The sequence below is a fragment of the Aplidium turbinatum genome, chromosome 1, assembly GCF_918807975.1.
Source record: "Aplidium turbinatum chromosome 1, kaAplTurb1.1, whole genome shotgun sequence".
In the NCBI taxonomy this organism is placed as follows: domain Eukaryota; kingdom Metazoa; phylum Chordata; class Ascidiacea; order Aplousobranchia; family Polyclinidae; genus Aplidium; species Aplidium turbinatum.
Window position 1 is genome coordinate 52,198,875 of NC_137472.1, and position 16,219 is coordinate 52,215,093.

The 16,219-nt window shown below is 38.1% G+C and overlaps 2 protein-coding genes across 2 annotated transcripts in view; one reads left to right on the forward strand and one right to left on the reverse strand.

Annotated features, from left to right (window-relative positions):
- Positions 1-16,219, forward strand: part of LOC145782777 (nesprin-1-like) — a 188,243-nt gene that overhangs the window by 42,406 nt on the left and 129,618 nt on the right. The window lies entirely within an intron of this gene.
- Positions 8,333-15,545, reverse strand: LOC145776727 (uncharacterized). The gene is made up of 4 exons (XM_082587959.1): positions 15,417-15,545; positions 14,811-15,020; positions 9,344-9,485; positions 8,333-8,937 (listed from the first exon to the last, which is right to left on the reverse strand). Exons 1-4 carry the CDS (start codon positions 15,484-15,486, stop codon positions 8,346-8,348), a joined length of 1,014 nt encoding a protein of 337 aa, XP_082444085.1. The 5' UTR covers positions 15,487-15,545; the 3' UTR covers positions 8,333-8,345.

Below are 16,219 nucleotides of genomic sequence, written 5' to 3' on the forward strand. Positions count from 1 at the left end.
TATATATTTTCAATTCTTCAAAGTCACGTCTCGTTGATTTCAATACTTTTAGTCGAAACATAAAGTGGATTTTGAACTGTTTTTGGATAAACTTCGTTATGTAAAGCATTATCAAGCATCTCTCGAGGTGTTGTTTCTTCATAGAGCATGTTGATCCTCATTTCTCTGGCAGGCTTCAGCGGATTGTTGTTAAACGATATACTGCCGCTTGGTGACGGTGCTGCGTTTTGATAAACAAAACCTGAGATTTCAGTGCTCACAAAACTGTTGTTGAGAGGTCGAATTAAAACACTTTTTGATTTCCTGGATCTGTAACAAAATAGAACGAAGATTGATTACTAATTACGTAATCCTTGCAAGGTATTGTCATTTTAAACACCTGAAACGATTCGTGACTGCTAAACAAGTAAAATTTTAACGCAAATATGTGAACATCAGATCGGAATAAATATTGACCAGGCTGTTGCGCAAAACGCCCCTTTTGAAACGCATGTGATGAATTTAAATCAGTAGTTACATTTCTGTAAGTTGATTTTTACCAACTTTATCACGTCATGAAACTGTTTTTGCTTTGAAGTACTATGGCCAGCGTCGCTAGAAAATTTGAGCTAAGATATAAGCGTAATTTGTGCTTTTAATATATTTCCTGTAGCTGGCCATGCTACAGTTTGTAGTTGCCTGCTTCCTTTGCCAACTTCGTTCTGAATTGTCTATTTTTTTATGAGTAATATTAAATTTGTTTGTATTTGTTAGTATTGGTCTTACCTCAGCTTGTTGCAAATGACAATGCAAACAACGATCAGTGAAATCCCTATCACTGTGCCAGAAACGGCGATGATTATGATGTGGGTTGTATTGGTTGGCTCAAATACCAGATTTGTATCGGACGGTTCTGATGATTTTGTCAGTCTTTCCGTGTCAGTTGATACAATGCTGGTTGTCTTTGTTTCAGGACTTCTTGTAGTTTGTTCAAAGGCATGCGTTGAGCCATTTACTGCAGAAAAAAGGATACAAAATATGTTGTTTCTGTTTCACATGGAGATGAAGAGTGTTATTGGAGGAGCACGTTTTGTTGGTTAATTGTTTGTTTGTCGTATCCAGGCTTATCCAAATCTTCAACCACCGGGGTTGAAGATTTAGATTAAGTGAACGGGAAGGCAAGGAAGCCAATCTTCATGTCCACCTTCAAGCATGCCTTTAAGTGTCTTGTCAAAGACACAGCCGCATGCTCTTGAGTGGTGTCGAACCGGCGCCCTTTCGATTGCCGTCCCAGCGCTCTCACCACTCGGCTATGCAGCCGACAATTGGTTAATTGAAAGTAATAAACTTTTAATGTGGCCCTGCATGCATCGTAGATCTGCAATGCTCTCAGCGTTTTACAAGACTTGCGATTTCATCGCAGCCGAGTACGTTTGAAAAGTATGCTACATAATAGAAAATACTAAAAACTTACCTGTTGGCACGATGTAGGTGCGGGGTGTGGCCACCAGTTGGTAGCCGACTGTGCTCGCACTGTCTCCTTGCGGTTGAGCCAGAGCATAGAAGGAACCGATTGGATTTCCAGTCACTGGCATTGCCCATAGGCCATATCTTCCATTACCGCTGAAAAAAAGTTATAACAAAACTAGTTTTTTAAGTTTTGTTCCTATAAAAGTGTAAAATTTATTAATTACTTAACTAAAATGAGTCGAGTCATAAGTAAATTTTCTTCTGAAATTATGTTTCAAATTTAATTTTATCAATATATTTTTACTCGGATGCTTTTGTTTAAAGATTTTTTTAAGCAGACCAAAGATGGGAGATAATGGTATTCTCGGTCAATAAAACAAAATAGTAGCTAGAGATTTCTTAAAATTATCCTATTGCTCCAATACACTGATATTTCAAATAATAACTCACAAGAAAAAGAAATATATCTCTTTAGTTTTGGTGATTCTTCTATTCACGCATCTGTATCTGTTTATATCTGGTTTTCTCTCCGAGCCATGGAGGCCTTTCATGGTGGCAATTCCACTCATTGCAACGTAGTTTTCAGGACAGATCATTTTCCAAAAATTCATTTTATGATAGTCGATCATCAATTCAAAATCCAATGGAACTGCCAGCTCATCAGTTTCGTTGATCACTCTAAAATAGATACATAGACTCTTTGACAGAAACAGGAAGAAATTGCCACAGCAATCTATTTTAATCATGTTGCACTGTTATTTGAAACCTTTTAATGGCATGAATGGCACCCATCATTTCACCAACGCAATAATTTTATTGAGTTGAAGAGTTACTTTAGAGAACATTATATAACTATTTTGTTTTGCATATTTGTCAAAGCGTGTACTAAAATGTCAGTGTGACTCAATTGGTTTTATTTTTGTTAACAGAATACTGACAAGTAGAATAGAAATATCAACGTCTGACATAAATCCATTAAGTTGTTTCAATTAGGCTTGTCTACAACGGTGACTTAATCCCTAAACACTAGGCCATACGAAGAAACCGCGAAGATCAATTAGCATCAGTTCAACTCTCGGCTGTTCAATTTTGCAAGCACGCTTCAAGGGTAGTTTATCAGTAAGTGCACGTACTAGAATGTACAGTAAATGGAATAAGATACAGGCAACGGCATTACCTGCAGAAACATCAGCTTAGCTTTAAAGGTCCTGGGCTGCAAGTATGCGCAACAACCAGGATTAAACTTAAGATGCATCTTTCGCGGTCTTATAGTTCATTGATTGTACGAATCTTAACCTCCTGCCAGTTTGGAACCACTGGGAGTAGAGACTACAGAGCAAAGTTTCCGCGTGTTGTTGAAATTTTGTTGCCTTTCAATTGTTCTATCATATAGCTGTCGCAAAATTGAAAATTGTGCATGAAAATTTGTGATTCAAGTGCACACGTCGAGATTGATCTAGCTTGCTTTGTTTCACTGTTTTTCGTTTGCACAGTTAGGCACTTATCCAACTGAACTATCGGGACAAAATTAAATTTGCGTATTGTAGATACAAGTAAATACAAAAAAATGAATTTACATACATATACGTAATTTTAACATGTTTTTACCTGGCCACCGGTATACGAGTGTCTGGGTTTGAAATTCTCTCATTCAAGTATCTTGACTCTGCGTATCTACTGACGTACTGACCGATGACGTAGTAGCCTGGCGGGGGGTCGGGTTCCCATATCAGGTTGTCATCCACTCTCGACCCTGGAGCCCATATGAGATCAAGCTTGCTTTGAACAGCTGTGAGGCAAAAAAAAACAGTCCATAAAACTTGCTTGATTTTCAAATAACTTCTTTAAACAAGCAAGGCAGTGCAGCCAGGCCTCAATCGGTACGACGTAACCGCCAATCACGATTGAGGATGCACAAAAAATCTTTTTATGGAAACCCATACAGTTTTTTAGAAATTTTGTTTTAGTATAGTCAGTTGCAGTAACACGATTACAACTAGTAATTATTCTTGTGGCTTATGCATTACGGATTTTAGTATTATTTTAAAAGCTTCATTTTTTCCCATCGTGTCATTTACAGTTCACATGACAAACAATCGGCGCAAATCGAGCGTACGGGTCTGTTTGTCCTTATAAAAACACATTACCTAAAGTTAAAAATACGTCGCATTTGTTGAAATAGAAATCTCTTTTCCTGAAACTCTTTTATTTTCATAATTAGGAACAACATGAAGTTGCTATAATGTCTGGGTGTCTGTCATGCCTTGGTTTATTTGCATGTCAGCCCAAACTCGATTGTCGTCATGAAGAGAAGAGCAGACAGACATTTCCTAGTAGCACTTAATTTTGACGTGAAAGGTCTGGATACTGGGCGTGACGTTGGTTACCGGACGTTGAAACAACATTGAAAAAAGAATTTTTGTTTTGTGGTCTTGCTAGACCAGTTGCTTCACTGCCAAGGCAATGTTAAAACTACAATATTAAATTTCTAAGCAAAGTGCTTTTTGATTATATTTTTAATTTTAATGATCATCAAACTTCAAAATTACCGACTAATATGCTATATGTGCTCGAATAATTATTGACTAATATAGTATGCGCTCGAAAATTTGTTTTTTTATTAAAAGTATTGTTTTTCTTTCCAACAAAAGCGTTTGCTTCGCAAAATTAAAAAATTGCTATTTCGAAATCCTGTTTGCAACCGTTGATGTAATTTTGTCTATTACATGATTTATGTTGGAATGCACATTGCGCAATACCTTACACTATTCTGCCGCATCCAGGAATTTGCGAGCATATTATGCAAAGCGGAATGGCCCGTTTCGGCGAGTCCAATTCGGCGAGTGCTCTATTCGGCGAGAGCCCTTTTCGGCGAGTTCCCTATTCGGCAATTTTTTGAATTTTTTTAAAAATTATTGGGTGCCGTAGCCTAATTATCATTTTCGTTTTAGGGTTAAGGGTTGGGGTTGGGGTTAGAGGTTAGGGGTTGGGGTAAGGGTTGGGGTTAGGATTAGGGGTAAGGGTCTTATTTCAACGTTTAGCGACGTTAAAACGATGTAAAAGCGGCAATGATAATTAGGCTACGGTACCCAATAATTTAAAAAAATAATTCAAAAAATCGCCGAATAGGGCACTCGCCGAATAGTAGCAGACTCTATGCAAAGGTAGACACTTAAGAGCAGCAGAGCTCTGTGAAAAAGTACAACCTTCGGCTGCATTGACACTGTCTGCTTTGTAAAGCGCTGAGGAGCAACGCATTCTGCGATGGATTCAGCGCTATATAATAACAAGCATTTAACGACCCAAGACCGGTACTGTGAAGAGCATTATGTTTTGACAGAAGTTAAACCAAAAATTTCCGGTTCCAAAATCGCGAATTTATAAGAAATAAGATTGACTTCAGAAATCTTTCTGTTTCTACAGACCGGCCAATTGTCATAGGAGTTAAAGACAAAAAAAAAACGGTTGCGATTCGCTTTTTTAAGGGCCAACTACCAGACTCCCAAAAACTCGTCTAACTCCACAGCCCTATTTTCAAGTCCTAAATTTATGCCACGCCCACCTTCAAATCCAAAACCACAGAACTACTCAGCCTAACGTTATTCCATAACCGTTTATTTTTTTTTATTTCTGCGAAGGGCAAATCGAAAGCCCAGTGCCGTTAAAATTGAGCCAAACTTATCTTCCTCTAAATATGTTTATGAAACGAGGAAACGTTGGATTGAAAGACATCGCGTGCCTGGAGTTGTGAGTCAATTTTTCACGTGCTTAAACTTTGGGTAAACGTCATTGATCCGATTGGTTAGACGTTGATTTCGTAATAGATGACTTCCATGTGACCTGCGGTTAAATCACGCCATCTTCCAACATGAACAAATCTATTCTATGAAAGTGTGTGAAATGTGAAATGTTAGTTCGGTAAAAAATTAACTCACCTGTTGTCCACAGCAGCAGAATTGCAATCATCTTGTGTGTCAGATTTCCCATAGCTATCTTGTTTTCACCGGTTTTCTTCTTGTACTGTTGACGTTCTTAATTTTTTTAGTGCAACTTGAACCACTGCTATTTACTCTTTCATAAATCCACAACTGAGGTCACCAGTTGCAATGCAAGTTTCTAAATAATGGTTTAATTGTAAAATACTTGTATTATAGACTGGTAGACCAATTCGTTTAAACTGTTTTTGATCGTCACAATTCTAAAAAATAAGGTCAGTTATTAATTTTAGTTTTCAAATTGTCTTAAAATAAGGGTAACCTTTATTCCAATGACTCAATATAAATTAAGTTACGCACTCTCTCGTCATAATCGTAACGAATAAAACGAATTGCGCATCTGACCAAGCTCAGCTGTGTAAAATTTCGCTATTTTTTCCTCTTCTAACGCAATTAAACTAAACTGTCATGCATAACTGCAGTGTCTGTCTTGTATGCAAGTAACTACGCAAATAAACTTTCAGACACTTGCCGCTTTTCTTGCCTCAAGAGAACTTATCTTGATTCTGCCTCGTTTTTTGTGACTTTTATGGCTTTTAGTCTTTCACCACTCATAGCAATCACAAATTTCAACAGCGCTTATTTAATTAGTCGCTAGCAATTCACCTTAAACGGTGTGCCTGTGTATTGCTTATCTGCTTCAATGATTAAATTGATTTTTGCTCCGCCAACAATCCACTGGCTTATTTAACTTTGCCCACAACACGTAAAATGTGTAGCAGTTCTTAGATGTTTCTTATTTGTAGTCTGCTCGCAGTTTACTTTACCGTTTGGTATATATTTTTTTGGAAATTGCAGCTTGATATTTCACGTTGACTCCTTCTTAATTTAGTTTATTTTTATCCCTTCTGAAAACTGCACTGTCACTTTATGGAAGTGAAAATGTCTGCGCTTTGCTTTCTGGCCACTCGTCATTTCCCAGAAACGCTTTTTCAATGCAAAACATTCTACCAGCTGTTGAGTCGCGTTAAAATATTTGAAACACAACGCTGAATCAATATTACTTCAATAACATGTTTTTCTTATAAATTAAATCGTGATATTATGATCGAATGTAGATGTTTACTGAATGCAGCTATATGTTGTTTACTACGCAAACTGGCATTTGTTGGTTCTCGCTTCTTTTTCTCTGACTTCCTTCGCATTGTGCGTTTGCTAATCTTGGGACAATGGGACATGTCTTCCACACTGCAATTTGAAGCAGCGTAGCTAGAAAGAAAATTTTAGGGGACGCAAATGCAACTGCTGTAGGGGAAAATATTTTAATGCTTAAGATAAAGAGTTTGTTTGAAAACATAATTACTGAATGCAACCAAACGCTTACGAAACGTCATTCAACATGCAATACAATGTCATTAAAACGTTGTAATAGTATAAAAACATATTTTTTGGGAGGCGCAAAATAAAAATTTGGTGGGCGATTGCTCTCCTAAGCCCCTTTTGTGGCCCTGTCCCTGATCTGAAGCGCGCTCGAGACCAAATAATAAAAAAACTGGTTTGTCATTTATGGTTCTTTACTTCAAGGATTTCATTGTTGCAAACAACTTTCACTTTCGTTGGATATTTGCGTTAATTTTGACCACAACATTCATGACGTAACATCGACTTCTCGTTGCATCGATTTGTGCAATAACATGTTTCGGCAAACGAGAAAGAATTTTCATTGGACGAATTGAAGCAAAACTGTAATAAAACAACATTGTTCACTAAGAAGATCAGTACGAAGCGATATTTTGGTAGAAATTATTGTTTCTTGCATATCTACAGTAGGTTGTAATAACTAGTAGCCTAAATTTGTAAATAGCCGGATCATATACCATTGTTTTAAATTTCCGCACGTTTTCATTTTGTTTCAAAGGATAACGAGACGAAATTGCAGTTCAAAATGAAACATATTCAAGAATTTTGCATAAAAAAAGAAATTGAAACTGCTATTGTCAAAACGAAACGACATAAAACAGAAAGTCAAAACGAACAAAAACTTTTTTGTTCTACGTTATTTTTGTTCCAAACATCCCTAATACACATGCACTATACCTACACTACCTGCACTACCTACGCTAATATAAAACATCAACTTGGGCTGCCAACTTGTCAGCCCACCTTGTTGTGACAAGGATGTTGGCAATTGGGTACCACAATTTTTAGTTTCCTGAATGCATAGTTTTATAGGCCTAAATGTATGATCAGTATGAATTATAGCGAAATAATACAATGTATTAATGCCACAATAGAGTGCTCAAAAGAGAAAAACAAATTCACATAAATTACTGTTATCTGAGTAATCTTTGCAGTCTGTTTCACCCGAGCGAGATTGAGAGATTTTTTAAGATCCTTCTAAAGATTTCATGCTATTTTGAAATAGGCTGTAAAGATTACTTTGATAAATAATGGTTTCATTTCTTTGTAGTGAATGCAAAATTTTAGAGAAAGACTTTTGATGACAAGAATTTTAACCAACAGTTGGCCTATGTGCAAATGTGTTTTGCAACTTTCCTCACACAATTTGTGGAAAAAAACTTTCTGCACCAGCGCAACAAACAATTGTGTTAGACACCCACGTAAGAAGAGTGGAAATACGCTAAGCGCAAAAGAACAACATAACAAGTCTTGCTGACACTAATGCACAATTTAACACTTTTTTACTCACAAACGTTTCAACCATGCGTTGCTAAAGGTGGCTATATATTTTTGTTGTTAAAACTTTAAAAAATCATGTGTCATACGAATAGGTAAACCTGTGCACAATTGTTTACACTCAATTTTAGATAGAACTTTTTTCTGAATTTAACAGATTCGGAGAATGCTTTGGCCCAGTATGCAGATTAGTCATTCTTCGCATTGATTTATTATATAAAAAGGCTTCTGGTCGGGTAGCCTACGTGACAAATGTGGCTTTTGCTAAGCAGAGTTGCTTCTCTTTCGATTTCGACCGGGTTTTCTCACAGACTTGTATTGATCTTCACACGGATTGAATCGTTCAAGCGACCCGCTTTTCTTCACAGTTCCGATAATTTCCCCATACGGTGTGTGCGTAAGGCCTGCGTCTAAAAGAGATGTGGACGAATCTAGTGCTGAAGTACTTGACATTTCGACATAACCACTATGTCGTATATTGTCTGTGGACAGTGCGGGACCAAGGTTATTGTCAGAACCACACAGTGCATCTGATGAGTTTCTCAGTACGTGGCTGGTGCCCAGGATGCCGTTTTGGTAGTGATGGCTGCAGTTTGCCATATCATATACCGGTACCGTGTCACTTCTGTTGTCCGGTGTTGGTTGTTCATTAGTGTTAACATCTCCGATTTCACAATACGGGGTCTCGTTTGTCACTTGCAAGTATTCGCTTTCCATCACTGCTACGCCCGGTGCTACCGTGCTGTACTGGTGCCTCTGACCTTGCTCGTCAAACACGTAATCCGTGCCGTGACTTCTTCGTCTTACGCTGACGTGGACTGCGTACGGCGGTATGTCTCTTGGTCGCTGACGTTGTCTGAAAATATGCGTAGATAGATGATTTACAAATTGGAAGTGTTTTACAGTTTGTTGTTATATTTTTATTTTATCATACTGCGTGTTTTTATGTAGGTTAGGTAAAGGTAGGGTTTTATATGATGATGATGAAGTTTCGTTTCCGAAGATGGCCAATGTTTCCGAAGATGGCCAATGAGACTGAGATCAAGCTTCTTTTTTTTAGTGTGGGCTTTGGTCAGTGTAGGCTACATGAGTGCGGAGAGTTTTATATAAAGCTGTACCCATTGCACCTTTACCTTATTTTCAGCGCTTAACAAAGCTGACGGTTTCCAAGCACTTTTAGTGTATGGTCATTCAACAAAAGTTGATAAGTCATATGAAATATTTTTTTTTACCACACAATATTTTTTTAGGCTACGCATTACCTTAGTCTCCTTGTAAACAGTAAAAGTGTGACTATGAAAAGCAGCAGTAACGCACAGCCAATGGCAGTGGCAACGATCAGCGTAGTGCTGTCAGAAGCTTCCGGCTCTTCAACATCGGTTGGCTGTACATAAGTTCTTCCACCTGTTGTCAAAGTCGAGTTAGTTCTGCAGCACAACCAGCAGAATGGTCAGTGTCTTCAGCTTTAGTGCTGGTAAGTCTGGATTCGATTCCAGATAGGGTCACATCAAAGACATTAAAGATGCTTCCGATTGCCTTCTTTGTTTCGTAATGTCGCCAGGATAAGTCGAAACAAAGAGACGTTTACACCATAAATATAATACCATTTGAAACCAAAACCATTCTTTTACACTAAAAAAAGCGTTTCAGTATTTTCTCAAAAAAACTATCTTGTTCCCAAAACCAGCCTTTGTTGGGATCAATTCCGAACATGCATTTGCAGTTGGTTGGTTTTCTTTACAAGTTGCCAGAAGACTTTATAGACCGAGAGCCTACGACAGAAGATTTCACCCCATAAGGTACAAAAGGTTTGACCCCTTGAAGTTACTGGGGTCAACCATGTCACTCACAAAAAGTATGGAAGATTGACCACGCCGGGTGGATCTGGTCCTTAGAGCCCCCTAAAAAGCCCAAAAAGGGGGTTAATTTCACCCCATAAGGTACATGGACCAAACTTGGTGAATACGAAGTTCTATGTCAGGACATCACAAAAATATCAAATCTAACAATATTTTCGAGTGGAAAGGTGATGTAAGACCCCCCCGAAAGTGACCCCCCGGGGGGTTAATTTCACCCCATAAGGTACATGGACCAAAGTTGGTCAAAACGAAGTCTTATGTCAGGACATCACAAAAATATCAAATCTAACAATATTTTCGGGTGGAAAGGTGATGTAAGATGCCTTCAAAGTGACTTCCCTTAATGTGACCCCCTCGGAAGGTTTATTTCACCCCATAAAGTACATAGACCAAACTTGGTCAAAATGAAGTCTTATGTCTGGACATCACAAAAATATCAAATCTAACAATATTTTCGGGTGGAAAGGTGATGTAAGATGACTTCAAAGTGACTTCCAATAATGTGACCCCCTCGGAAGGTTTATTTCACCCCATAAAGTACATGGACCAAACTTGGTCAAAACGAAGTCTTATGTCAGGACATCACAAAAATATCAAATCTAACAATAGTTTTGGAAGGAAAGATGATGTAAGACTCCCCCAAAGTGACCCCCCAGGGGATTAATTGCACACCATAAGGTAGGCTACATGGACTAAAGTAGGTTAAATCGAAGTCTTATTTCAAGGCATAACAAAAATATCAAATCTAACAATATTTTCGGGTGGAAAGATGATGTAAGATGTCATCAAAGTAACCCCCAGAGGGTTTATTTCATCATAGAGTACATGGACCAAACGTGGTCCAAACGAAGTCTTATAGGTCCTAGGACACCACAAAATATCAAATCTAACAATACTCTCAGTTGGGAAGATGATAAAAGACCTACCCAAAAGTGAATCTCCTCCTATAGTTTAATTTACTTCATTCCTTACTCGAACCAACCTTGGTGTAACGGAAGTGCTATGCCAGGACAGTACCAATGGATTAAATCGAAAAATATTTTTATATAGGTTTTGGTGAAATACATTCACAAGCTGTCCCATGATGCATGAAATGGAACTATAGCCTACTTTACAAAAAGTTTTTGTATAAATCATATTCAGTCAATCGAAAAAAGGCAACAGGACATAACAATACATGGCTTTGTAACACCAAAAACAGAAAGTACATAAGAAGCATATAGGCTACAGTCATGGGCGCCGATCGCTCTCTAAGATTGGTGGGGACATTTACTAGGAAAGAAAGGGCAGACGAGCGAAGCGAGCTGAAATATTGGGGTCTGTTCAACAAACAAACAAATAAGCCTACAGTAGATAGGCTACAAGTCTAATGCAATGTATTTTAATTGTCTGTGTCAGCATTGGACAGCAGAAGTCCAAACACTGCAACTCGGCAACGAGTCTCCGGCGAATTAAAAACGAAGTCCTTGGTTGATCCTTGGCTTGTAATGAAGGTTGATCAAATTCAAAACTTTATTGTGCACATAGCAGACCATTGCATGATTTGGCCGTTTCTGTGTCATGGTAGATCGTAACAAAGTTTTGATACGTCGCAAAGTTGAAAATGAGCGTTCAGCTGAACACGAGCGGGCTGGTGATATGAGCAAAAGTTCCACTTGCGGAAACATTTGCCGAACAGCGGATGGTATCTTCTTGAATATCATTCGAAAATCTTGTGCAAGGGACTCTGTGTCAAAGAACTGAAGATAATCGTCTACCAAATGTGATTGTAGCTTTCCACTAAAGAGTGATTCTTGTAGAATTTTGTAGTGCTCAAGATCGGTCGACTTGAAATAGTCAGTAAGATTTTGCTGCGAGCTGTCAATGACTGCAAAATACTCTGACCGATCGATCTTGAAGTTTAGGAGGTTAACCATGGCCATGTCCATACTGAAGACGATTTGGAACGTGACAAGTCTTTTAAAAATTGGGTAGGGTAAGAGTTTTTTCGATTGAAAAAAAGCTGCCTGCCAGCCTTCCAACTGCTGATTTTCCTATATACATTTTTTTGCCAAACCGGTAAAGACATTTCAGCAGCTCTTAACCTCAATGTAATAATAACTGAAAAAATAGCTTTTTTCTTATACAAAAGTAACACAAGCTACACTTGCTGCACTACATGCTTGTACGACTCTTTCAAAGTAATTCTAAAACTCTGCACTGTGTGGTAACCAAATTAAATACAATTTGCGAGTTACACCAGGGTTTCTCTGCTTAATAAAACATTTCTACTACGGTTGGGGCTTCCTCGCATAAAACAAAAATGTTGTCCCCTCCTTTCAATATATTTTAAACGTTTGACTGGTAAAATTGTGACATTCGGGTAATATTTTCCCTTTTACGTTACAAAAATAATGTAAAAAGATGATGGGGACATGTAAAAAGATGGTGGGGACATGTCCCCACTGTCCTATAGGGATCGGCGCCGTGGCTACAGTAGCCAGAAAATTGATCCAAGATCTTGATACGACCACTAAATGTTGACTTAATAGAACAACTGACTATCCAAATAAGACGAAAAAAGTGAAAGCGACAGCAGTGACAATGAAGAATAAAGAAACGACCGTTTACATTTACACAAACAATCTCTGTTTATGAATGAACAGTTACAATAACTGATTAGAGACATGAAGCAAATGGCATTAAACAAAAATTTACTACATTGGGTTTATTGGGTTATTTATTGTAGCAGCTGGAAAATGTTCATTACTGCCGGAATTAACGTTCCAAATGATTCACTTCGAAACGTTTTGATTTGGATAGTCAGTTGTTCGATTAATTCAACATTTAGTGGTCGTATCAAGATCTTCGATCAATTTTCTGGCTACTGTAGCCTATATGCTTCTCATGTACTTTCTGTTTTTGGTGTTACAAAGCCATGTATTGTCATGTCCTGTTGCCTTTTTTCGATTGACTGAACATGATTTATACAAAAACTTTTTGTAAAGTAGGCTATAGTTCCATTTCATGCATCATGCGACAGCTTGTGAATGTATTTCACCAAAACCTAAATAAAAATATTTTTAGATTTAATCCATTGGTAGCCTACTGTCCTGGCATAGCACTTCCGTTACACCAAGGTTGGTTCAAGTAAGGGATGAAGTAAATTAAATTATAGGAGGAGATTCACTTTTGGGTAGGTCTTTTATCATCTTCCCAACTGAGAGTATTGTTAGATTTGATATTTTGTGGTGTCCTATAAGACTTCGTTTTGACCACATTTGGTCCATGTACTCTATGGTGAAATAAACCCTCTTAGGGTTACTTTGATGGCATCTTACATCACCTTTCCACCCGAAAATATTGTTAGATTTGATATTTTTGTTATGCCTTGAAATAAGACTTCGATTTAACCTACTTTAGTCCATGTAGCCTACCTTATGGGGTGCAATTAATCCCCTGGGGGGTCACTTTAGGGGAGTCTTACATCATCTTTCCTTCCAAAACTATTGTTAGATTTGATATTTTTGTGATGTCCTGACACAAGACTTCGTTTTGACCAAGTTTGGTCCATGTACTTTATGGGGTGAAATACACCTTCCGAGGGGGTCACATTAAGGGAAGTCACTTTGAAGTCATCTTACATCACCTTTCCACCCGAAAATATTGTTAGATTTGATATTTTTGTGATGTCCTGACATAAGACTTCATTTTGACCAAGTTTGGTCCATGTACCTTATGGGGTGAAATAAACGTTCCGAGGGGGTCACATTAAGGGAAGTCACTTTGAAGGCATCTTACATCACCTTTCCACCCGAAAATATTGTTAGATTTGATATTTTTGTGATGTCCTGACATAAGACTTCGTTTTGACCAACTTTGGTCCATGTACCTTATGGGGTGAAATTAACCCCCCGGGGGGTCACTTTCGGGGGGGTCTTACATCCCCTTTCCACTCGAAAATATTGTTAGATTTGATATTTTTGTGATGTCCTGACATAGAACTTCGTTTTCACCAAGTTTGGTCCATGTACCTTATGGGGTGAAATTAACCCCCTTTTTGGGCTTTTTAGGGGGCTCTAGGGACCAGATCCACCCGGCGCGGTCAATCTTCCATACTTTTTGTGAGTGACATAGTTGACCCCAGTAACTTCAAGGGGTCAAACCTTTTGTACCTTATGGGGTGAAATCTTCTGTCGTAGGCTCCCAGACTATTACCTTGTGGGTTTGATTAGCAAATCGCAACATTTTTTTAAACAACAAGTAAATAAAAAAACGAGTCACTTACTTTGCCGTTTTATGGTGAGAAAAGAATAGTTCAATTTTGCATGGTACAAGTTAAAGTGGTTGGAAACGCAAACTCTGGGTGGCCAAATGGACGATGCTGTCCACGTGGTGTTGCAGCGACGTCTAACGGCGGACAAAAACGCTGAGGAGCATTCACTTTGGAGCAGAGAAATGTTGCGTCCAGGGGGAACGAATATTTTGCAAAATTTCTCCGTATAACACTTTATGTCACCTGTAGCAGTTAGAATTGTAAACCACTAAACGCTGTTTTTTTTTAAATAATTTTATTGTCCGCCCTGTTTAATCAGTAGTTAAGTGCCCGAATGAAGATCAAACGGCACCGGTTCGACGCTCGGCGTGTGCGTTTGAGCAACGTATTTTCAGGACTGCTTTCCATTCAGCCGCACACAGTGGATGGAATAGCTCACAAACAGTAACTATGGTAACTTCACTTCCCCAATATCGGTAACCAGCCCTGCGTCAGTGGCACAAAGCCTCTAGTCTACAAGTATGTGAAACTAGCAGGAATAACCTGTCAAATGCCTTGTCAGTCCGAGTATAAAGATTTAAACACCAAACAATACGATTTAAGAGCATTACTAACCGTCTGGAAGTATGAGAAAATCGGTAGCCTGGTGACACTGGGTGAATTCATTTGACGTTTTCACTTCTCCATCAATTATAAGCATCTCAGTGACGTCAGTAAGGACAAGGGATTTTAGAATTGGATTTTCATCGTCATCAGTGCTATATCTTCCTTTCTTTCCGTCAATGTCTTGTTCTTTCCCCTCACATCCTTCGTATTGTGATGGTGCTGCGTTGTATAATGAAGAAGCATTTTTGGCAAAGTGCAATAAGCTTTGGTTATATAATAATAATCAATATGTCATAACATTAATCAGGTTGAAGCATACACAATTTTCTTAAAAAACAAATATTATCTCCGTAGAAGCAAGTTGTACGTTGTGCAGTACTAACAGCGCACCTACTCTTAACTACTACTACTGTATACTACTAATCAACTAACTACTAATACTATACTGTATATGTGTATTTCTTATAAAGTGAACTTCATAATAAGTGACACCACTTATGTCTTGAAAACATTTTCTAAAAAGTTTAATTTTATAAAAATTGCTGTTGTAACCATTGTAGGCTATGTGCATTGTGCAACAATTCAAGCCGTGACGTCATACAAACATATATTTACCTTCCCTTGCAACGACGGCAAGCAAGAGTTGTAGATGGAAAAACATATTGAACCACTGTAGTCTCTTCATATTATGTGTTTGTTAATAGGAAGGTATTTGTTGAAAGGGTATAGGAATCTTAGTTATCTGCAATAGAATCTTAAGTGCTTAGTTACAGATAGATTAAAGTTTTGCTGTATAGACGGGAGAAAGTTAGTCGGCAATCCATCTGCCTCAAAAGCTTTTCAACATCTTGATCGAGTGATTTTTCCAACTAAAATTTATAAAAATCAACGGAGTCAAATTTGCTTTCTTGAGAAGTCTTTCGTAGTAATGCTGTTCTGGTTCTGTGTTTTTAAGTCTTTCACCAATGATACTCTTCCTGCAAGTTCAAACTTTAAATTGCTATAAACATTTCCCTATATACCTTCTTATGACTGCACAGCTGCAGATTGTAATGCTAACATGTTCTTTTGATGGCTTGGTCTTCCGCTGTCAGAGCACTATAGTTCTGCATTTTGATCAGCCTACTGATCTTTTTATAATTGTGTGGTGCTAAACAAAACAAAATGTCTAGAATATTAATAAATGAAAAACTTTTTGCTGCTATTGTTTGCTTTTCCACCTTCTCACATTGCACTGGCGTACAATTGTTTCTAGTGTTGTAAAAGAGCATGCGGTGTGCTTCCTATGATGTCACTAGTCACGTGAATCGGAAATTGCAGCGTGGGTTGACTTGGCGCAATGTGGAAGCTTCTTCAGCGGGTTAGCAACACTAGATCTGTTGAGACACCAACATTGCAACACCATCAGCTTCCGGTTA

What these genes read in the sequence shown, in the direction of transcription:
- LOC145776727 (XM_082587959.1), bottom strand. Translation starts at nt 15,486, where the DNA reads ATGAAGAGACTACAGTGGTTCAATATGTTTTTCCATCTACAACTCTTG. An exon ending in TGCCGTCGTTGCAAGGGAAG is followed by an intron (nt 15,021 to 15,416) that starts GTAAATATATGT and finishes TATACAACGCAG; the next exon opens with CACCATCACAATACGAAGGA. An exon ending in CTGTTTACAAGGAGACTAAG is followed by an intron (nt 8,938 to 9,343) that starts GTAATGCGTAGC and finishes GCATATTTTCAG; the next exon opens with ACAACGTCAGCGACCAAGAG.